Genomic DNA, 23,222 nt, shown 5'->3' with positions numbered 1-23,222 from the left:
GAGGTGCCACATGTGGGACCTTTGCCTGGGGAAGGGCAGGAGGTGGCGGTCTCATGCTGTGCCCCTTTGTGGTTCTTGTGCAGCTCTGTCTCTGGGAGGGCAGGGATGTGAGGTAGAGCTTCCTGAGTGGTCCTTTGACCCACGTGACAGAAGCTGAGGGAGCGTCCAGTCTTACTGATAAAGCTTCTGCTGCATGTACTGATGAAGAGAAGGCCACAGGAAGTGCTGCCGTCCCTGATGTGTTTGAATTCACTCCTGGGGACTTCCCAGGTTGTCCAGTGGGTAAGGCTCCGAGCTCCCAATGCAGGGGGCCCGAGTTCGATCCCTGGTCGGGGAACTAGATCCCGCATGCTGCAGCTGAGAGTCCACATGCCACAACTAAGAGTCCGCATGCCGCAACTAAGAGTCCGCATGCCGCAACAAAGATCCCGCGTGCCACAACAAAGATCCCGCGTGCTGCAACAAAGACCTGCCGTGGCGTGAATGAATGTATGAAAACCCAGAGAGTTCTCTGATTTCCAGGCTTAGTGCGTGTACTCAGGGTACCGTCAGGCACCCCATCAGTTAAGCTGAATGGTAGAAAGTGTGTCTGATGTTTGGATGTTGTGGCACCCCTGCCTTTTCTGTTGAGTTTTAGAGTGGGACAGCTCTGTGTGCAGTCTGCTGAGGAGAATGGTTTCCAGAACTGTCCTTTCATGGAAACAAAAATGCTTTCTATTACCTGGCAACTAGTTTCAAGCAATAGAATATATTTTTGCTTGGATTCTTGTTGTGATCAGTTTTAGTTTTTTCAGTGTAGATTGCCTCCAAGCCTTTATTCTGAAAAACTCTCATACAAGTAGAAGAGTTGAAAGAAGCGTACAGCGAAAACCTGTGTTCTCCACTTACAGCCAATCGTTGTTTCCAATATATAGTAGTATGTGCATGTATTTATAAAAAGACCAAAAAGCAAATCAAATCTCACAGTACATAAACATCACCACAGTTCCCCAGAGCCAGGGACCCTCTGTGAGCCCCATTCCCGTAGATGAAGCTCACCTCCTGGCAGGTATGCTGCTTTTGCTGTGCACTCCCCGGGCCATCGTCCTGAAACCACAGAACATGTTTGGGGGCTCAGTAGAGCATAGGTTCTTCTGTCTTGGTACAGAACGAATTCAGTGAGAGGCAGCGTGACAGGTAAGGGAAGAGTTTATTAGTATAGTACGCTTGTGAGAGATACAAGGGGGTAGGCAAGGGAGTGCTGTGCCGAGAACTTAGTGGGCTACATTTTTATAATCAAAGGAAAAGGAGTTGCCAGAACCAGTTTTAGATCTAAATCACTGTGAGGTCAAGATGCTACTTTTGCTGCCTTCAGACTGAGTATTTTCAGGGCTCAGGAAGATTCTTGATAGTGATGATTCAGTGATGATTCAGCTAAGACCTTTCGTTTCCTTCTTCTCTCCTTTAGATACGGTCAGCTAGTCTGTGTGAGATTGGAGGCAAAAGTGCCGCTTGTTGGGATAACAGCACCTTGGCAAAATCTTTGTGTGTCTTCAGTTCCCTGGTTTGACGACGGTTGAGTTGGCGATTAGTACAAGATGCCCACGTAGTTAAATCCAGTGATGATTTTGGCCTCTGAATGTTTTCTCCCCTAAAGAGCCTTAAGGATTCTTAGTTATAGGCGTTGGAATCCATGCTGGGAGGTTAAGCAGAAAAGGAATGTGTTGAAGATCTCTGGGAGGACCCAGGGCCAGACCCAGATCTTCTGAAGATCCCAAGGGGGCCTCAGTAGCTGCTGAACCACTGGGACATTGGGATGAGCTTAGCAGCTGTGCGGCTGCCACCCTCCAGAGTCAGGTGCCTCAGCCACACAGCTCCCTGTGGAGCAGGGGCTTGGCATTGCTGGATTCGGAACTTGATTCTCGGGCAGGTGTATCTGACTGGAGGAGCCCAGGCCACATGCTGGCCCCTTAGCTGCAAGAGAGTCTAAGACACAATTGTTCTTATTTTCTACTTTGGGAAGGTGGGACCCACAGCATAGGAAGTTATCAAGGTGATGGAAGGTGTAAAAAAGGTTATGGGGAGTCAGATGGCAGGTGTCTACCACAGTTCCCCATGGGGGCTTTTAATGGATGGCTTATTACGGAGTTTCAGCCACACAGGACCTTTATGCTTTTCATCTCCGACACCCACTTAGCAGCACATGCTATCCCCTGTTCTCTTTGAAATAGAGGTTTCTTTCTTTCCCACTCTCCCCGCACCCAGTGCAGGTCTTCTTGTTTCACTATAACAGCTTCCGGGCTAATTTCCCTTCCTCCAGCCTCTTCCTTCCCAAGTAAATGTTAGCCGTTGTCATGAGTTAGTCTTCCTGAAAAACATCTGTTTAGCCACATTTCTGCCTCGACAACTTAGTGGGGCCCACACTCCAGCTCCTGGCTGTGATGCTCTTCAAGGCCTTTGTTAGCAGAATCCACACTACCCTCCACTTGGAGCTGTGAGACCTTTGAGAACAGCTTCATAACATATGTTGTCCCAACCAAGAGGGTGGATGGTAGCAGAAGATAACAGCCACACGTAGCGTCCTCAGACTTAGTGGTGAAATGCCTGTTATCAAGGTGTTCCAACCACCTCGGGTGTATTTTTTCAGCCACCTGGGAGCTGTGTGTACTTTGGTTTGCCTTGAGATTGTTTTTATGAAATCTGTACCATGGGTAACATATGCTGGATAATAAAGAGTGGAAGAAAAATTAGTCCTGAATGAATGACTCACTCCCATGCTGCTGCTGCTAATTTTAATTTACATTAGGAGTGGTAAAGCAGCTGTTCAGTGTTTTATCAAATAACAGAAATCTCTAAACAGCCTTGAAATCAATCCATTTATTGAATTGGAGAATCTTGTTGAAAGCAATTTTAGCAGTGGGCTTTATCTTGTGTCCTGACCTGGGAAGGAGTGGAGAAGAAATAGACTAGAGCCCTTTGACTTACTTGCTTTGCCAAGACCAGGTATATTGTTGATTATGAGGCCACATTCAGTTTGGTTAGCAGAGTTCTGTCTCCGCAGGCATGCTGGGAATCACCCGCATTGCATTTCCTCAGTCCTGGCCCACTTGTTGCCTTGGAAGTTAGACTAGTGTCTAAACTTCAGCTAACCGAACAAGCCACTCTCTTTATTTTCAGGATACAATAAAAATTATATATACATATATGCACACATGTAAAAAATCCTTGACTATTGTGATAAAATAATTTTTATAACCTTTCCCTCCACTTATAGAAATAACTTATGTTCACGGTAGAAAATTTGAAAATACACACACAGAAGGGCCAGGTAGAAAGAGGAAAAGAGGAATCATCCACATCTTCCACTCCCCAGAGGTCAAAACTACTTGTGGCATCTTGTTTTTTAACTCTGTGTTCTCTGCATATGTATACTTGCACACTTGGGATAATAATTATGGATCTGGTTGTGTACCTTCTCTCTTCACTCAGGTTACGTTTGGGTATGTCCCATGCTGTTTAACATTCTTTGAAAAGATGTCTTTTCTAACAGCTTTATTGAGATATAGTGCACGTGCTACAAAGTTCACCCTTTACCAACAGAGTTGTGCAACCTGCAAATGTGCTTTAAAGATGCTGTAATGTTCCAGCACATGACACAGAGCGTTCTTTAACCTGTGCCCTCAAGTCAGACCCTTCGGCTTCAACAGAATGGTTTACCATATTTAGACCTTATATAGTCGAATTATTTAGAGTTAATTTGTCAGTATGCCCATCTTCTTATTATCCCTCTGTGACAATTAAGTTTTTTTTTTTTGCGGTACACGGGCCTCTCACTGTTGTGGCTCTCCCGTTGCGGAGCACAGGCTCCGGACGCGCAGGCTCAGCGGCCATGGCTCGTGGGCCCAGCCGCTCCGCGGCATGTGGGATCTTCCCGGACGGGGGCACGAACCCTTGTCCCCTGCATCGGCAGGCAGACTCGCAACCACTGTGCCACCAGGGAAGCCCGACAATTAAGTATTTTTATTTTCACTTTTTAAGTAAGGAGACTGGATAGTAAATTTTATCTCTGTGTGTATACACACTTAAATTTCATTTCATAAGGTGTTACAGGAAAAGGCAAGGAAGTCATTTTTGGTCCCTCACTCAGCTCATTAGTGCAAGTAGACTGGCTCCTCAGACCAGGTGGGGCATGTAGAACCCCATATCACAGACGCCCAGGTTTGCAAAGGTGGCACCAAGGGAAGACCATCTGTTTCATGAAGGAATCACAAAAAGATTTCGTATAGGATTCCTCTGAGAAGGGATTTCTTTAGTTTGTTTAAAGCAGTTATGATCTCTATAGTCAACCTATTTTTTCCCCCACAGGATCTTTGTTACGGCATGTGGGATATTTAGTTGCGGCATGCTGGATCTTCATTGCGGCATGAGGGATCTTTAGTTGCGGCATGTGGGATCTAGGTCCCTGACTAGGTATCGAACCCGGGTCCCCTGCATTGGGAGCGTGGAGTCTTAACTACTGGACCACCGGGAAGTCCCTATAATCAACCTATTTTGTATTCAGTTCTTTAATTTGGCTTTTAGAAATATAAATTTCCTAAGCGTCGTGATGTTGGAGGTACACGTACTCCACATGTCCTGAACGTTTGGATGGGGTGGGAAGGGTGAGGGAGGGAGGGATCTGCACACGTCTAAGACAGTAACTCTGGACGAGACTTTCTAATTTTCGATGTTGAAAAGTTACCTCTTGTGTCTTCACTTTTTATTAGGCTATTTTATAGGAGTGAACGTAGATTTAAAAACAGGGGAATATAGACAGAATTTGGCCTCAAAAAAGAGTCCTTAAACCGAAGTTAGGCCTCTGGCTCAAGGTAACAAACTGAACTCAGACATTCAAGAACCACTCCCTCATTGCCAATTCCCATTGAAATGAGCAAAGGAATAGACAACCGGGATTGCCCAGGTTCACACAGTTGCTGCTGGTGATGAGGATCTTGTTTTGTATTATTGGTCTTGGTTGCAAAAATTCCATTTGATGTGCTTCTTGCTAGGTTTATTGTTCACTTCTTTCTAGCAGTCTTTGGGATGGGAGTTAGGAGGCAAACTGGTTTTTCCTTTTCTTCAACAACTCGATTCCCCCCACCCCTCCTGTAGGGTATCTACTCTGTTTGCTATATGTTCTAGTTTCTGACTTTCTTTATAAATTATGCATTTGTATAGCTTCGGCTCTGCTCAAAGTTTTTGCTTGATGCTCTGAATCTTAATGAGCACTGCCGGGAATTGGGTGGCTTTGCCCTCAGACAAACAGGGGAATAGTGAATGTTGTGGCATATATGGCAAATCCTAGTCTTGCTTTCTGTTTATTTTCCATTACGCTCAGTTGTTTATGTTGGAAGGAATAGGAGTGAGTCAGACTCTCGGTTTGGGGAGCAGAAAGCAGTGATTGGCCAGTTTAAGCTGCATAATTTCTTCATTCTGTATAACAGCTTGGGTGTCATTGCATGCCAGCCTGTGAATTTATACTCAGGTTTGATCCACTGTATCTTTTAAAAAATATATAGTTATCAAATAATTAAGTAGGAAGAAACCAATAAAGGAATTCCTTGTGATTTTGTTTTGAATTCTTCGGTGACAGGCATTAATGTATTTTTAATCAGCAAGGTGACAAGCAGTATACAGAGGCTTTCAAGTAGAGGCAGTGATCCAGGTCCACAGGCCCTTATCTGCAATTCTGAAATCCAAAAGCTCTGAATACTGGAAATGTTTTTGCAACTCATTTGGGGGCACAACTGGGTTGTGAGCTGGTATGAGGTTATTGATAGTCTTTATTCCATGGATTGTTGATATTTGTGCATTTCAGTGGAAATTTTAATGGTTTTGAATAGGATGTTACTCCAGACCCTTCTTGGTATTTTACATGGGATATGGGATATATACCATATTATCCTTTTGTAAATTGGAAAAATCGTGAATTTCACAACACATCTGGCACCAGAGGATTGTATGGGAAACTGCCCAGGCTGTTACAACAGCGTCAGGCCCCCACTGCCCGACTGTCCCCAGCCTCTCCCACCTTGTAGCCAAGGTGATGTTGAGCCCTCTAGGTTGGGTTCAGAATCGTAAGGCAGGGTGCTCCATGCCTTTAGGGATACTTCCGGTATGGCTGGAGAGACCAGTCCTGGAGTCAAAACTTTAGGATCAGAGAAATCTTGGGGCCCGAGAGATCATCTACTTCATTTTAGGGTGAGAGAATTGTTCAGGAGAGATTGGAATTAACCGACATGTCCAAGGTCATACGTTTTCAGTGATCACTTAATGTTTTAGAGCTTCTCAAAATGATACTCTTTTCAAATTCGAAATTAACCTCTAGGGATATAACTCTGTCATCTTCAATTATATGACATTGGAGAAGAAATGTTTTAAAATTCAAAATGGTTATTTTATGTACTATTATGCAATTTTTGGCACAGTAAATTTGATAGCCCTTATATTTTCTTAATGCTATAACTGTATTATTAAAAACATGAATCTAGAATTTTTGGAATGAGGTTGAAAATAAAATACCAAAAAGACACTTTAGGGTATAGCTAAGAATTTAAAATCCACCACATTTGAAATCAAGCCAATGCCATGACAGTTTGCAGGGGAGCAAAGACATATTTGATTGGCTTAAGGATATTTACTGGTATTGTCTTTTGCCCAATTGTGGAATTAAATTGGTAGCTAGGTGTTAGGTCAAATACATGTTTGTAGTTCATGGGTCAATATATTCTTGAGATGTTTTCCCTTGTTTTCTTAAAAGATATAAAAAGGCAGGATGTAGGGTTAGGTGTGTATTATATACGCCAGGATGAATCAAATTAATTCCTTTAATATCTTAATTTATGGAGTGTAGCTAATTTTATACTTTCTCTCTGAGGGCCATGCTTTCCTATTGCTCACCTTCAAAGCAATCACGGAGAAACTGTTGCTGTCAGTAATGTTTGATTAGTAATGAACACTACACTTGGTGGAGGCCTGGTGAGGTGAGGCCCATTAGCTGCCTTGCAGGACTAAAGAGCGATAATAGTGCTTCTATTAGTATTTCTGTCTAAGGACTTGGAGAGCCTCAGAGATCATACTTTTTATAATGAAATTAGAAATTATTTATTTTACTGAGAATTGTTATTTTAAGTTCATTAACTGCAGTTGTAGAGGTGGAGGGAATGCAATTTGTCTAGAGTGTCAGCTGAGGTAGAAGAAATAGGATTATGATCAGAGAGCATAGGAATGCTGTGTAAATGCCCTATCTCATCCTGCACCACCTGCCTGACAACAGAGAGATTAAGAAGAAGAAACAGGGCTTCCCTGGTGGCGCAGTGGTTGAGGGTCCGCCTGCCGATGCAGGGGATGCGGGTTCGTGCCCCGGTCCGGGAGGATCCCGCATGCCGCGGAGCGGCTGGGCCCGTGAGCCATGGCTGCTGGGCCTGCGCGTCCGGAGCCTGTGCTCCGCAACGGGAGAGGCCACAGCAGTGAGAGGCCCGCGTACAGCAAAAAAGAAAAGAAACAAAAAAAAAAAAAGAAGAAGAAACAGATGCTCCAGCAATGGAGCTTTGAAATCCCAGTGACCAGGGTACAGTCCTGGCGCCTCCGCCCAAATTCTTTACTCTCTCCATGCCTCCCTAAGGATGGCACACAGCCACCTTTTCTAGTTCATGGCCTTTTGGTGACGGCGTAGCACAGTGCCAGTTAAGGAGTAAGCACTGGCATGTGGAGGCCATTCTTGCTCAGAAATGATCAGAAACGACTGGACTTGAGACCTGGCCGTAAACGCCTGGAGGTAAGAAGAAGGGGTAATGTGGGGTGTTCCTGAGCTCTCATCAGCCTGGAAGGCTGGCTTACCCTCTTTCTCCTGGGTCCACAGCAGGCAGGGCTTGGCTGAGGAGCAGTGGGTGGGCTGGGCCTTAGAGCAGACCCCTGAGCGTAGTGTCCTTCACCTGGGCTTTGTGAGAGAAACGAGAGTAGGCTGTCTTTGCAGATTGAGGACAAAACACAAAACTGTGGTGGCACAGTCAGTCTAAGAGAGACCCTGATCCGTATGGAATGTTTTCCCCCCTGAAGCCTTCCCTTGCACCCAGAGGGGCCGTCCCATGACTGTAAGAAAAGCAACATTTTCCTTAGGAAGCAACTTGGAACTTGCTCCCGGGTTTAATCCACACCTCATGGAAACCTCAAAGTTCCACATTATAGAGCACAGAAAAAATGCTCTTGATTTAAAAATGGTAAAGGGCAGGTATTAGTAGTTATTCACCATGGCCATTGGAAGACCACAGAAATGTTTCCAGAAACTTCTACTTTTAAGCAGCTTATACTCAGAGTGAGTTTGCTGTAAAATAATCAATCATCTGTATGGGATTATTGATACTGATCAATTAAATATTGGAAAATGACTAATAAATAAAACTTTTGTTATTCTCTGATTACTTTTCAGCCCTTTCTCCTGACATTAGGTCAAGGGACCATTTGTTTCTTATGGCTCATAATGAGAAGATTCTGGCATGTCTGTGGGAAGATATTGTTCCTCTCTTCAGTATGTCTTTGGAGGCAGGGTTGCAGTTCCTTTAAAGAGTGAAATTATTATTAATAAATGCTTTTTGTTTCTTTTTTTTTAAGAATATATATATATATTTGGCTGTCGGGTCTTAGTTGCGGTACATGGGCTCTTCGTTGCACCGCACGGGCTTCTCTCTAATTGTGGTGCGCGGGCTCCAGGGCGTGTGAGCTCTGTAGTTGTGGCACGCGGGGTCCAGGGCGCGTGGGCTCTGTAGTTTGTGGCACGCGGGCTCTCTAGTTGAGGTGCACAAGCTCAGTAGTTGTGGTGGGCGGGCTTACTTGCCCCGCGGCATGTGGGATCTTAGTTCCCCAACCAGGGATCGAACCCACGTCCCTGCACTGGAAGGTGGATTCTTTACCACTGGACCACCAGGGAAGTCTCAATAAATCCTTTTTTTAAGTGTTGGGAGAGAAGAGACAAAAATACTTCCTTTCTTCCCCATATAACTTTAAATTCTGTTTGAACAGAGGAATATTTTCTTGCTGTAATAAAGATTATATCAAATCAGTAACCATCATCATTCTCAGTGATGAAACATTTATGACAATTTTGTTAAAGCCAAGTGCAAAGATCACCACTATCATCATTTTGTAATTATTAGTAATATGATTTTGGAAGATCTATGTAATGCCATAAGACCTAAAAAAGAAAAAGGAATGATCTATTGGAAAGAATGAGATAGACTCATCATGTCACAGACAGTATGTTTGTATACTAACAAAACCTGGAGAGAGTCACCTAAAAGCAGTTACGTTTAATTAAGAATTTAGTAAAGTGACTTAAACATTATTCTGATGGGGGGTTGGTGGTGGTGGGATGAAATGGGAGATTGGGATTGACATATATACACTAATATGTATAAAATAGATAACTAATAAGAACCTGCTGTGTAAAAAAAAATTAAATATGGGAAAAAAAATAGGATGCCTGGGTTGGGGGGGGTGGAGGGGAAGAATAAAGGTCACTTCCCAAGGTCCATGTGGGAGTTCTCCCATCCCTTCTGCTCTCTGTCTCTTAGTTTTCAAAGATCTCCACTGGTAAGAGAATACGGTATTCAAAATTGTTAACTGATTAGGGAGTCAGAAAATCCTCAAAGGGACCTCGCTTTGGCTGGGGAAACAAGTTTCCAAAGCAAAATAAACAATTTCGATTCCATTGGTGAATCTCTATAAAGAAAAGTCACTGTTACCCAAATTATATTCTTGCAGAAGAGCTAATGAGTGTAGATTCTGCCGCAGGTTTTATCTCCTGTTTCTGGATTAAAGAAAAGGACATTCTCTGGTGGATAAAGCCTGGGAAGGTGGGGATGAAAAAAAAAACACAAAACATTATTCTGGTATATCAGCAATTATCAGTAAGAAACTCCTATGGGCAAAATACATGTATAGTAGCATATTGCCCCCAAATAGTCATGAACAATCCAGGAATAATCTTAAAAGAAATGACCAGGACTTGGCGAAGATGTTTAACTAAACATCTAAGAAGTAATGTTTAACTAAACATAAAGAAGTAAACTAAGAGGTAATGTTTAACTAAACATTACTGAGAAAAATTAAAAGAAAATTTGAGGGACTTCCCTGGTGGTCCAGTGGTTAAGACTCCACACTCCCAATGCAGGGGGCCTGGGTTTGATCCCTGGTCAGGGAACTAGATCCCACATGCTGCAGCTAAGAGCCCACCTGCCGCTACTGAAAATCCCACGTGCCACAACTAAAGATCCCTCATGCCGCAACTAAAGATCCAACCCAGCACAGCCAAATAATTAAATAAATATTAAAGAAAAAAAGAAAATTTGAATAAACAGAGAAACACACTGTGTTCCTGTATGGAAAAATAGAATATCATAAGGATGTCATGTCTTGCCAAGTTTAGTTTATATGTTTAATGAAATTTTTTTGTATTTTGAATCCATTTCTATTCATTTAACATTTTAAGAATTTAATCTAAGTGTCATTCTGTTAAGAGTATATAATGGTGTGCTTAAATATTCCCTTATTTGCTTAAAATTTAGGTTGCTCCCACTTATTTTTCATGATAAGAAATGCTGTGAAGAAGGGCTTCCCTGGTGGCGCAGTGGTTGAGAGTCCACCTGCCAATGCAGGGGACACGGGTTCGTGCCTGGTCTGGGAAGATCGCACATGCTGTGGAGCGGCTAGGCCCGTGAGCCATGGCTGCTGAGCCTGCGCGTCCGGAGCCTGTGCTCCGCAACAGGAGAGGCCACAACAGTGAGAGGCCTGCGTACCGCAAAAAAAAAAGAAATGCTGTGAAGAAAATCTTTACACATAGAAAGTTCTCTCATTATATTTTGTACCTCCTATGACAGATTCTCGTATGTGGAATTATTGGATCAAAGAAGACAATTTAAAATACTCAGTGTTATCAATATGCAGCTTGATTAAACAACTTTAATCAAAATCTCCATGGGATTAAGAAATTGAATAACAATTAATTTGGAAAAAATAGGTGAATATAAATGTAGCCAAGTAAAAGTTTAAAAAAAATTGTGAAGAAGAAAACCAGGCTCTCCCAAGCATTGTGAAATGTTGTGAAGATAAATTAGTTAAATCAGTGAAGTATGTGACCCAGAAATAGAATTTGGTCTATGTGGGAATATATGCTAGAGGAGTCACTACAAACCTGTGAGTTTGGGGAGATTATTTAACAGGGGGAATTGGCACCATTGGGTAGTTTTTTGAGACAAAATTAATCCTCACCTGGTACCATATACCAAAATAATATCCAGCTGGATTAAAAGGGTGAAGCGTGGGCTTCCCTGGTGGTGCAGTGGTTGAGGGTCTGCCTGCCGATGCAGGGGACACGGATTCGTGCCCCGGTCCGGGAGGATCCCACGTGCCGCAGAGCGGCTGGGCCCGTGAGCCATGGCCGCTGAGCCTGTGCATCCGGAGCCTGTGCTGCGCAACGGGAGAGGCCGCAACAGTGAGAGGCCCGCGTACCGCCAAAAAATAAAAAAAAGGGGAGGGTGAAATGTGAAACAAGTGAAAACATTAGAGGAAAATCCCTGTATTCACCCACTCAGCAGATGGTCACTGAGCTAGGCCTGGGCCAGGTGTCTGCTCCTGCATGTCAACTCTGACCTTGGAGGAGCTGCAGGTGCACAGAGGAGCGTGAATGGGCCTGGCTCCACCAAGAGGAAGACATGGATGCTGGGGTGGTGTTGAGCAGGTGGCTCTGCCCTGACAGGGTCTGGGAAGGCCTTCCCGAGGAGTGGAGGTCTGAACCCGAGAGACCCCGAGCTGGTGAGGCCGTGCAAGGAGCCCTGAGGGGCTGTGTTTGAAGACCCAGAGGTCATGCTGGCAGACCAAGGGTGAGACTTGATGTGAGTGAAGAGCTTGGCAGGATCTGGAGCTTATGAGGCTTGAATAGCATGTGGAGCAGTTCACAGTGAATCTTGAAGGTTTTGGGAACTGATTGAAAACAGGGCAGTGTGCCAATGTGTTTGAAAGCCTGGACTGGGGGAGGCAGGGGAAGGGGTCCTAGGAAAATGGTGGAGCACAGGTTGGACGTGATGGTGGCTTAGAGCTGGCAGATAGTGAAGTGGACAAACTCAGAGACATTCAGGAGCAGGACAAAAGAGATGGACGGGGAGTCACAGTGGGCACTGGCGCTCGGGAGCCTGGTGGAGGGAGCAGAGGCTCAGGTGGTCTTCCTAGCGGCCACCCTATTTGAAATGATATCTTGCCCCTCCTTGCAGGGATTTTTCTTTTATTTATTTATTTATTTGGCTGTGCTGTGCAGCATACGAGATCTTAGTTCCCTGAGTAGGGGTCGAACTCGTGCCCCCTGCATTGGGAACACGGAGTCTTAACCCCTGGACCACGAGGGAAGTCCCAGGGATTTTATTTCTTTGATTTACTACTGTATCTTCATTTTGTAAAAATAGCGGTTGGCACCTGGTAGGTGCTTAGTAAATATCTGTTGAACAAGTGAACTAATGAAGGATGAGTTCCAGATTTCTGGCTTGAGCAGCTGGATAGGTGGGGCTGACGTTTCCTAACACTGGGAAGTCGGAGTTGGAGCAGGAGCAGGTGTGGAGGAAGATGTATCAGCTGATGGGTCCAGGGCTTCGGTATGTCGAGAATCAGGAAGGAATCCAATGGCAAACACTAGACTAGGGAAATATTTACAATAAATTATGTGGATGCCATCTTTAATATGTAAAGAGTACATGAAAACCAATTACAAAAGATCACTAATATTAGTAAATAAATGGTAGTATAAACATGAGTAGAAAATCCACAAAGGATACAAATATTTGAAAAAAATATTCAGCCTTATTAATACTAAAGAATGCAAACTAAATCAGTATGACAATTTCTCTCTCATCAAATTATTAACAATTTTAAATAATGAGAATAGCGATGAACTGGTCAGAATGTAAATTTGTGCAGAGTTTTTGCGAAGTAATTTGGCAGAATGTATAGAGTGTCTTAACATGTTTATATCTTTTGATCAAATAATTCTGTTTCTGGAAGTATATCATAAGGAAGCCTGAGAAAAGCCTCTCCTGCCATGTACTCTTCCCCATCTGCTTACTTGACTCTGAAACCCTGTCTTACTTGTGAAATACCCCTGGGGTGGCACAGGTAACAGGCGACTGAAGACAGGCTGTAGAAGCAGAGGGCTCCGTATGTCTGGGAACATTTTAACAACTGGAAAACTCATCAGTGAATTTCATATTGAATTATTTGTTTTTTCTGTTGTGTTTCTAGATGAAGACCGTCAGCGTTGCCTTAGTTTTGTGCCTGAATGTTGGTGTGGACCCTCCAGATGTGGTGAAGACTACTCCTTGTGCACGTTTGGAATGCTGGATTGGTAAGCGTGGGTCCCTCTCTTACAGCCTGTTGCAGGGGTCACTGCGTGGCGTTCTGGGCTTGGCAGGACTTGCCTCCACTGTCCTGGTCCAGTGCAGGCCTGTGATTGTTTTGTGTAAATCTGAAGATTTTATTTCATTTTGCAGTTATATAACCTTTAGGCTATTTTAGATACATTCACTTATGATTTGCAGTGGAGAAAGTGTCTCAAGAAAAATTGATAAGATAATGACTATTGGATTATATAATTTTCTCCTTTAAATTTGTCCTGCATCTGGCATGTAGTACAAGCTTTATTTATTGATTGATTGATTGATTGCTGTGTTGGGTCTTCGTTTCTGTGCGTGGGCTTTCTCTAGTTGCGGTGAGCGGGGGCCACTCTTCATCGCAGTGCGCAGGCCTCTCACTGTCGCGGCCTCTCTTGTTGCAGAGGACAAGCTCCAGACGCGCAGGCTCAGTAGTTGTGTCTCACGGGCCTAGGTGCTCCGTGGCATGTGGGATCTTCCCAGACCAGGGCTCGAACCCGTGTCCCCTGCATTGGCAGGCAGATTCTCAACCACCGCGCCACCAGGGAAGCCCAGTACAAGTTATATACACTTAAACCTGAATGACTGATGCCTGCATGCACAGTGCACAGTGAGGAGTCCCACCTAGCTCTTTCCAGGAGGAGGCGAGGCTGTTCTTTGTCGTCATCCTCCTCGGAGCATCTTAGCACAGTGCCGACTAGAAATGGTGAGTGTGCACAACCTTCACTTGTTTCTGGTCTTAGGGAGAATGCATTAGGCTCCCACCACTAAATAGGGCATTAGCCAAAGTTTTTTTCTGATGCCTTTTCTAAGGTAAGAAGTTCACTTCTATTTTTAGTTTGCTGAGAGTTTCTGTCAAGAATCAATGTTGCATCTTATAAAATGCTTTCTCAACATGTTGAGATAATCACCTGGCTTTTCTCCTTTAGTCTGTTGATGTGGTGAATTATATGGATTGATTTTTTGGTTGTTGAGCCAACCTTGAATTTCTGGCATAAACCTCACTTGTATTATCTTTTTCATATGTTCCTGGATTTGACTGCTAATAGTCTGTTAAGGAATTTTGCATCTCTGTTTATGAAGGATATTGGTCTATAGTTTTCTCATCTTCTAACATATTTGTTTGGTTTTGGTACCAAAATAATGCTTGGTCTCATTAAATGAGTTGAGAAGTATTCCCATCTTTTCTTTTTTATGGAAGAGTTTGTATTGATTTGGGTATTATTTCTTCTCTAAATTTTAGTGTAATTTACCAATGAAGCCATCACAGTATGAATTGTCCTTTGTTTCCGTCACTGATTATTCAGCTTTCTCTTGTTGGTAGGATCAGGGCAACCCCCCCACCCCCAGCTTTTTCTATTCTAAGCAAAAGCAGAAATTCCCTTTATCTACTTTAAATAGTAAAAATTACAAACTTATTATAATCTGAATTGGAAAAAAAAGTTATTTTTCCCACTTACCTGTCTCGCTACTCTTTGGGGGTGTCTTAGGATGACAGCCTTTGTTTCACAGCCTCCTGCCTGAAGCATAGGCCCCTTGTTCCCCAAGCCCGGTGTCAGTAGCTGTTTTCTGTGGTCAGTTTCCTTAGATGCTTTCTTGGCTCTCTGCCATCCCCTGGTGACTGTGCCGATTGAAATTGACTTCTTATTAGCCACCACTGACTGTTTCCACTTCATTTATCCCTTGTCAAAGCTGAATTTAATCAATTGTTTTCTATTTCCTCCCTCTTTATCTACTCTTCTGTTAGGTTTTTTAACACAGGGCTTCTCAACCTGGATCCTGGTGTGTACTCCTAGGGATGCGTGAGCCCGCTGGGATTGTGTGAGCGGTGGTGTCTGAGTATAGCATTGCACCTTCCTGGCTGAGGGCCCTTGGTTTTTATTAGATTCTCTAGGGGTCCTTTGCATCCTACCCTCCTGTTCCCAAATAGAAATCAAAGAACCCTCCCTCACATCTCACCCAGTCTCTTTGATCAGTATTTATGGGACAATGTTAATGAAAACGCAAAGAATTCCTTACTTCCTTCTTGGTGTGAAATCCAGCAAACGAATAGATTTTTTAATATTGTGTTCTTAAAAAAATTTTGCAATTCACGTATGCAATCTACTTTGTAATAATTTCGATGGATTTTGAATTCAAAAGGGCACATTGCCTTTTTTTAGATTTAATTTTATTTATTTATTTGTTTGTTTGTTTATTTATGGCTGCATTGCATCTTTGTTGCTGCGCGGGCTTTTTCTAATTGTGGTGAGTGGGGGCCACTCTTCGTTGCGGTGCGCGGGCTTCTCCTTGCAGTGGCTTCTCTTGTTGCGGAGCATGGGCTCCAGGTGTGCAGGCTTCAGTAGTTGTGGCCCGCGGGCTCAGTGGTTGTGGCATACAGGCTTAGTTGCTCCACGGCATGTGGGATCGTCCCGGACCAGGGATCAAACCCGTGTCCCCTGCGTTGGCAGGCGGATTCTTATCCACTGCGCCACCAGGGAAGTCCCCACGTTGCCTTTTTTAAGTTGAAAAAATTTCGCTTGGCTTTTATTAAAAAGTGGGTCCTTATGTTGGTGATTTTAACAATATGGGATAAGAAAAAAAAAACTCTTAGAGATTTGATTCAGCAAATTTGTAATGGTGTCTAGCAGCCTGTATTTTAATTTTTATTTTGAAAAAACATTTTCAAAAGTTGCAAGTAGAGCACTAAGCAGTGTTTTTCCTGATTCATTTGAAAGTAAGCTGCTGAAATGATGCTCCATCACCTTGGAATCCTTTAGTGTGTGATTCCTACAAACAAGAGTTTCTCTTTCATAATGACAACTCGGTCTTCACAGACAGGGGATTAACATGGATGCCCTGCTACTGGGTTAGCCTCAGGCTGCATTCAAGTTTGCCAGGTGTCCCCATAAGGTCCTTTATGGCACAAGGACCCTTCGCTGTATCACCCATTGCCCTTAATTTAGTCTCATTCAGGCTGCAGCAGGCCTCAGTCTTTCCTTAACCTTCATGACCTTGACATTCAGAAGATCACCAGTGCTCTGTTTAGCAGAACAACCGCTGATGTTTCCTCGGGATTAAATTTTGTTTATGCCTCTTTGGCAAGAGTGTCATGGAAGAGATCCGCCTTCCTCTGTGGTGTCCTGTCAGGTGGCACATGACTTTGATTTATCCCATTGCTGGTTATGTAACTCTTTTATCACTTGATTAAGTTGGTGTGGTACCTGAACTTCAGCTGTGAAATCCGCCCCCTTCCCTTTTGTAGTTAATAAGTATTTTGAGGGAAGAGGTGCTTTGGCTGCATTAATATTTCTTTCCTCATCAGACTTTCAGTTTATTCAATTTGAAGTCATGGTTTCCTTTTTTATATTTTATATATTTTTATTCCTATTTTATATTATAATCAGTGGATTATAGTCCAATATTACCATCATTTATCTTGATACTCCACTTGTTTCCCATTTAGCTAGTGGGAACCCATTCCCACTGGCTTATATGGCCTTTTGTCTTGCTTCCATCGTCCTTAGAGTTACATCTGTGCTTTCTATCTCATCTTGTCTTTCCCTGCTCCATTCCTGGGATCAGCCATTTCTCCAAGGAGCCCAGTTCCTTTTAGTGGCAAATAGAATTTGAAAACCGAGATCTGGGTTCTAGGTGTTCTTATTGGAGCTGTGTACTGTGTTGTTTCTCCCATTGCCTCTCTCATTGGACGGAGCAAGGGAATGCACACATGCACACATGTGCATAATATATGTATGTGTTTCTGTGTGGACACACATTCATATCTATATTTCAGTATTATCTATACAAATAAAAAACATGCATTACATTAGTGCCTCCCATTCCAAACCAATAGGAATTTTCCGTATTTATAACTCTTCCTCTGACAGTGAGAACCTTGGTATCCTTCATCCTTAATATATTTACTAATTTGATGAATCCTCCTCTGTGAACCAACTTCTTATCCCTGTCATCATACTCCTTTATTTTATACCCAGCTTCTTCCCCCACAGGTGTCCGTGCTCCTCATTGCCTGGGCTCCGATACCCCATATGGGTCACCACTCCATGGACATACCTTCTTTCCTTCCCCCGTACAGGCTCTGAGCCCCTGATTGGACTTGACAGCTCATTCTGGGCCACCACAGTTACCCTCATCCTAGAGCAGGTACCAACCTTGCCCAGACCTGCCTCTCCCACCAATGGCTTTAGGATTGTTCAAGAAGGGATTTCAGCATTTTCAACAAGTGCTTTAGGTTTCAGGCTTGGCTAGCTCAAGGGATGATGATATTATCAGTAACCAAGATGGAGAGTTGGGGGCCAGCTGGGCTGGGGAGATAATGGGATTACATTTTGTGTAAGGTAAGGTGCTTCTGGAATGCTCAGAGTAGAGCCACCTTCCAGCAGACAGCTGGAAAGACCTCTCTGGTTGGAGAAAGGGATTTGGGGGATGTCACCTGCTGAGAATGTGCAGTGACTAGAGGGAGAGGAGCAGAGCCAGGCCATGAGTGAGTGGGGAGGGGTGCCGCCTGTGACAGAGACCCCTCTGGGTGGGCAGAGGTAGGAGGAGGGCCAGGTGCCACTGGATGAGAGTTTCAGGTTGGCATTGTCACAAGCTGTGGCTGCAGTTGAGTGAGAGATGCTGGGAGCCTGGAAGGCAAAGGGGAGAGGTACAGTGAAGGCTTGGCTGGCGAGGCAAGGAGACCCAGGCTTGATGACGGGTTGGTTCTGCCATTTTCAGGATGGGAATACCTGGAGTATGTCATGGGTGGGGAAGGAGTCCCTAGGAAGACCCCCTGCAGGGGTTGGTGCCCTCATATAACCTAAAAAGCTGTTTCTGTTTAGAAGGCAACCAATCGATGTTTTATATGTGGTCTTAGCATTTTGTGCTCTGTCAGCAGAATTCAAAAGGTTTTGCACTCGTCAAGACCCCAGCTTATTCATTCCAGCTGTTTCACTCAGTGAGTTCCTTAACCATTTGGGGCCTTAGTTTCCTCATCTGCAAAATGGAGCTGATGATGGCGCCCATCTTTTGGCTGGAGGGCGATTAACTGGAGCGTGAACTGGGCTTAGCATGGGGACTGCCCTCAGCCAGGAGCAGCCCCCACGGGCCTGCACCCGCCTCCCCACCCCACCCAGCAGGCCAAGGTGCAGGGTGGGAGCTTGAGCTCTTCCTGCGTCTGTGCTACCTCTGCTCCGTTCTGTGTGCTCGCCCCAAAAGAGAGGGGAAAGAACCCTGTGCTTCTGTGCACAGGGCTGGGTAGGGATTACGAGTTGATTGCTTTATGGCTGCAGACACACATCAAACTGGTGAGACTGTGCTGGTTGAAACTGCCCTGATCTCAGGGACAAGGGGTCTGGGAGCTTGAGAAATAGACAGATTCTTACTTTCCAGTCCCTTTTTGTGTACCTGTGTGTGCACAGTCTCCATACACTTTGGGGAGAATCCTACTTCCAGAGGCTCAGAGGATGTAAGAGTCCCTGAAGCGGCCCTTTAGGTTTTCGTGTGGTGCCAGAACAAGCGAGTAGAGGTTGTACCACAGTACTCTGCAGTGATGGCCTGCCCTCCCTGCTGGACTGTTGCACAGCCAAGGCCCGGCTTCCGAGCTCCGGCTGAGGGAGGAGGAAAGGCGCACAGGCCCTGAGTAGCCCGGCAGGAGTGTGTATGCAGACATGAGGCCGTAGGAGTGGTCCGGGAGCTAAACGCCTCTCCCCGCCCCACCCCTCTGTTCCTGTAGATAATAAGATGCTGTTTTATTTCTTGGAGGTGACACTCAGGGAAGCAGGGGGGAAGCTGTTTTGTTTTATGGCCCCACATTAAAGTAAAAACAATCCCGCTAAAGAACGGTGCTCCTATACCTGCTGGAGGAATCTGTGTTTTAAAACAGTGTAGATGAGCTGAGTGCTGAACAGGAGGGAGTATAATTTAGCCTTGATGTCTTTTATGTCTAGCTAATGGTAGCCGTGTATTACAGGTAAGAAGGCTATGGGTTTGTCGGATGCTTGGGAATTTGGTTATCCTAAGGAAATATTTGGGAGGCACTTTGCTTTGTTTCCCTTATTCCTTAGAGAAAAGCATTTTCTTCTTCCCTCCACACAAGTGGGCATTAAGAGACCTGTGTTGATGAGCTAAAAATAGTGGTCGTAGGCCTTTGCGTGTCGCTCTTGGTTTTACAGACACTTTCACAGACTGTCATCTGATTCTTACATCAGACTTGGGCTTGAGAGATAGTCGAGTTGGTCAACAGATGTTTGTTAAGTAGAGATCTACGTGTTAAGTGTAGAGGTATACACAGAAGAAATGTAGGTCGTGATCCTTGGGATTTCGCTGGAGACAAGACGAGAGCAAGGGAGACAGACCCCTCGAGCTCAGCAGATGTGGGGGAGTTGGAATGGGCCACACGGGTTGGGGGGGCTGCACGGGAGGTGAGAGTGAAGGACCCCCGGAAGAGAAGGAGCCTGGCAGTGGGGACCGAGCCCTGGGAGTGCTTGCTGGGCTCGCCCGGGCCCTGCTGCTGGATGCTGGGGCACGCCCCATGCCTGCACCTGGGACCCTTGCTCTAAGGGGCTCCTGGTTTAAACCCTGTTTTCTCTGTTCGGTGACACCAGCCTCTTGTAGTAGTGTCTGGGTTTCCCCCGAAGGAGGACTGTGTAACTGCTCGGAGCCTCCCTTCCTCTCTACTGTGCAAAGTGACTTTTGTGTAAACAGCGAGGCCCATACTTAAAACAGGGCGTCCCAACCACCCCCTCAGCTCTTTTGAGAACACATCCAGCTCTTGGTGTTTGTATACAACACAGCAAAAGACAACAGGGACCTGGTCTACTTGTGGATATTTGGGAAGGGAGGTTGAGTGGTTAGGATGGGGCTTAATTGTAGAGAAGGCTCCTGCAGGATTCTGGCTCCCTTCCTAGGACCCTCAGGTACTGGGAGGATCGGGGTTGGGCCATTAGCCAGAGAGTTACTGCCACGGTGCATACAGCTGAGGGGCTCCCAGCTCTGTCCTTGAGCTCAGTGAGATGAAATGCCTGTCACTCTGTGTGCTACTACTTATAAAATGTATGTAGATGATATTATGGCTAATAGAATACAGAGCCATTAAAAACCGTTTCTGATTTCAGTGGCCTTTTTGCCATTATGTACTTTCTCAAGCAAAAATTAGTTACACAACTGATTAGTGGCAGAGTCCTTGAAAGACATATAAAGAAATTTGCACTTGATCTGGGAGGCAGTGCTCAGTTAATAAGTCGATGAACAAATACTTAGGAAATGTCCACTAAATACAAGCTACAAAGAAGTACAAACGTTCCTTGAGCAGTGAGCTCTACATGTTTCTAAAATTTCAATTTGTACTGAAGGATAGCATACGTTCAGGAAGATGCACTGATTCAAATATGTAGTTGATAACTTTTCCCAAACTGATCAGACCCAGATCAAGAAACAATATTATCAGCGGCCTGGAAGCCCATCTTGTCTCTTGTCACCTTCTAGTCACCCAGGCCCGGGGCTCCACTGTATTGACAGCGCCTGTTATCTCCGCTGATTTTGCATGTTATCTAAATGGGAGCATTCAGGAGGCACTATAGGCCTTTTGGGGGAGTGACATCATAGAAGTATTATTTTAGAAGGATGCACTCTGCTGGTCTGTTGAGAGAAGACAGGTCAGTGGGTTGAGGAGATAGGGCAGTGAGCCCTACTGCGCTCCCTGGCCTCTGCCCTCTGCTCCCTGCAGCGTCTTCAGGAGCTGGCTGGGAGCAGGGAGTCTCAGTAGTGTCAACACGAGGTGCTGCTGGTTGGACCGATACAGTCGTAGCTGATGGTTGTAGTGACCATCACGTAGTGACCAACGTAGTTGCGGTGATGGGACACAGGGTCTTTTGAAGGAAAATTGGATAGGACATGGTAGTTGGGTTGTATAAATGTGAAGAAGATGGGGAGGTAAAAAAGGCTCCACTTTTTAGGCTGGCTGAATGCCAGCACCACCAGGAACCTTTGTGACCTTGGACTAAGTCATTTGACCGCTTTAAGCTTCAGCTTTCTCTTCTTTGTTATGAGGTGGGTTGGACTAAGTCCATGTCATTGTGAAGTTCTAAGCGTTATGAAATACAGAGGGTTATGCTGAAAAGCTTGCAGGCAGGGAGATTTATCAAGAGCTAAAATTTTATACAAATGCCAATTGCCATCTACTTTTCTTTCCATCCATCTATCCACCCACCCACCCACTCACTCACTCACTCACTAATTCACTTCATTCATTAAGTAGAAACCCGTGAAGGCATTAGAAGAGAAGTGTTTTATTAAGACAGAACTACAATTTTAAATTTACGTTCTGTCCACTTCACCCTACATCAGATTGATAACATTGTCAGCAGTATCCACCCAGGAATTTCATTTTAGTTTACTTAAGTTATTTAGTTGTTTATTTTAGTAAATGTAGTATTAAATGCACCATTTTAGTCATCCTCATTCTTTCCCTCTCTTCACCTCCCCTCTCCCACTCACTGTCATATTCTTGGGAGGAAACCATAAAACTAATTGACCGCAGGGATTCCCAGTGGGTCAGATGTGACAGCCTCACTTAGTTGATCACAGCCTGATGGTTGGTAGCTGCCCCTGCTCCTCCCTTGGGTGGTGGTATTTTGATCCGAGACCAGGGGAAGAAGAGTGGGTGCTGCTGTCGGCCACCACTACTGATGAGGCTCCAGTGTCTGTTGGGCCGTCGGTGAGGTGCACAGAGAAGTGTGGTGTGCCTCTCTCCAGCTCCCACATGCTTTCCACATGCCCTTGCTGGGAACAATGCGGGGAGGAAGGGGCAGGTGGGGGCCTGGGCTTTCCAGAGGGTGAAGTCCGAGGAGGAGGTGTAGTTTTCGTCCTCCCTGCACTCTGGGCCTTTGGAACTCCCTCCCTCCCTTTGCCTTTGTCGTGGTTCTTTAGAGGATGTGCCTAAGAGCTGCCACTGATCAATGTGATTCCTGGGCAGGCCTTTATCTTTTTACAGAGAAAACCACTTCTGTTCTCTTAGCCATAGGTTGCCTATGGCCAGAGTGCTGACCACAAGGGCACTGCATGGAAGTGTGGATGCATGAATTAGACGTGTTCAGACCAGCTCTGACATTTACTCTGTTGGTCATCATTCACAGGACATGACCAGCTATTTGACGGCTTCAGTTTGTTGAAGCTGTTTTCTGCTTCCCTTTGCTTTGGTTCCCTTTGCTCTGTTTCCCTTCCCTATGCACTTAGGTGGCCCTTAATTTTAACTTTTCAGATCCCAATTCATTCCTGTCTCTTGCCAGTCTTGTGATTCAGATTAGAGCAGCGTTGATTGCTGTCATTATAATTCTTTTGAGACCTTAACACTCTGTTCCTGCCATATCAGAGAGAGCTAAAGATTAACATCTAATTTCTTTAGTTATGGATTAAAACAAGTTTACCATAATTCTTCCAGATAAGTTAGTTACAACCCAATTTTCACTAGGTTTCCCTCAGCCAGAGCTGCTCATCAGGTCACTGGCCTCTTCTGAAGCTATTGAATTAGACTTTCCAGGGTGGGGCCTGGCATCTCTGTGAAGAGTCCTTGATGACTTTGACATGTCCATGGTAAAGGCCCCTTCCAACTCCAAAGTCCTGTTACTTAATTTTATAATTCATTTTTGTGTTATTTTATTTTTATCAAGGTAACATATGCATATCTTAAAATTCAAATAGTACTAAAAGGTAGATTAAGAAAGAGCTCTGTCCTGCTCCCACCCTTCCCTGAGGGGCTACTCTGATTGAGTCCTTTCTTGTCTATACATGTATATATAACCTTTCCCCCTGTAG

General features: G+C 44.7%; 1 protein-coding gene across 6 annotated transcripts in view; it reads left to right on the top strand.

The window, feature by feature from the left end:
* Positions 1-23,222, top strand: part of RPTOR (regulatory associated protein of MTOR complex 1) — a 342,781-nt gene that overhangs the window by 66,714 nt on the left and 252,845 nt on the right. For all 6 annotated transcript variants that reach the window (XM_067715878.1, XM_067715876.1, XM_067715877.1 and 3 more), the window contains exon 2: positions 13,300-13,402. In XM_067715878.1, the coding sequence (XP_067571979.1) occupies positions 13,300-13,402 (103 nt within the window). The remainder of the gene's footprint in view (positions 1-13,299; positions 13,403-23,222) is intronic.

This window comes from Pseudorca crassidens, chromosome 19, assembly GCF_039906515.1.
Source record: "Pseudorca crassidens isolate mPseCra1 chromosome 19, mPseCra1.hap1, whole genome shotgun sequence".
NCBI classification, from domain to species: Eukaryota; Metazoa; Chordata; class Mammalia; order Artiodactyla; family Delphinidae; genus Pseudorca; species Pseudorca crassidens.
This window is presented reverse-complemented; position numbering and strand designations above follow the sequence as displayed.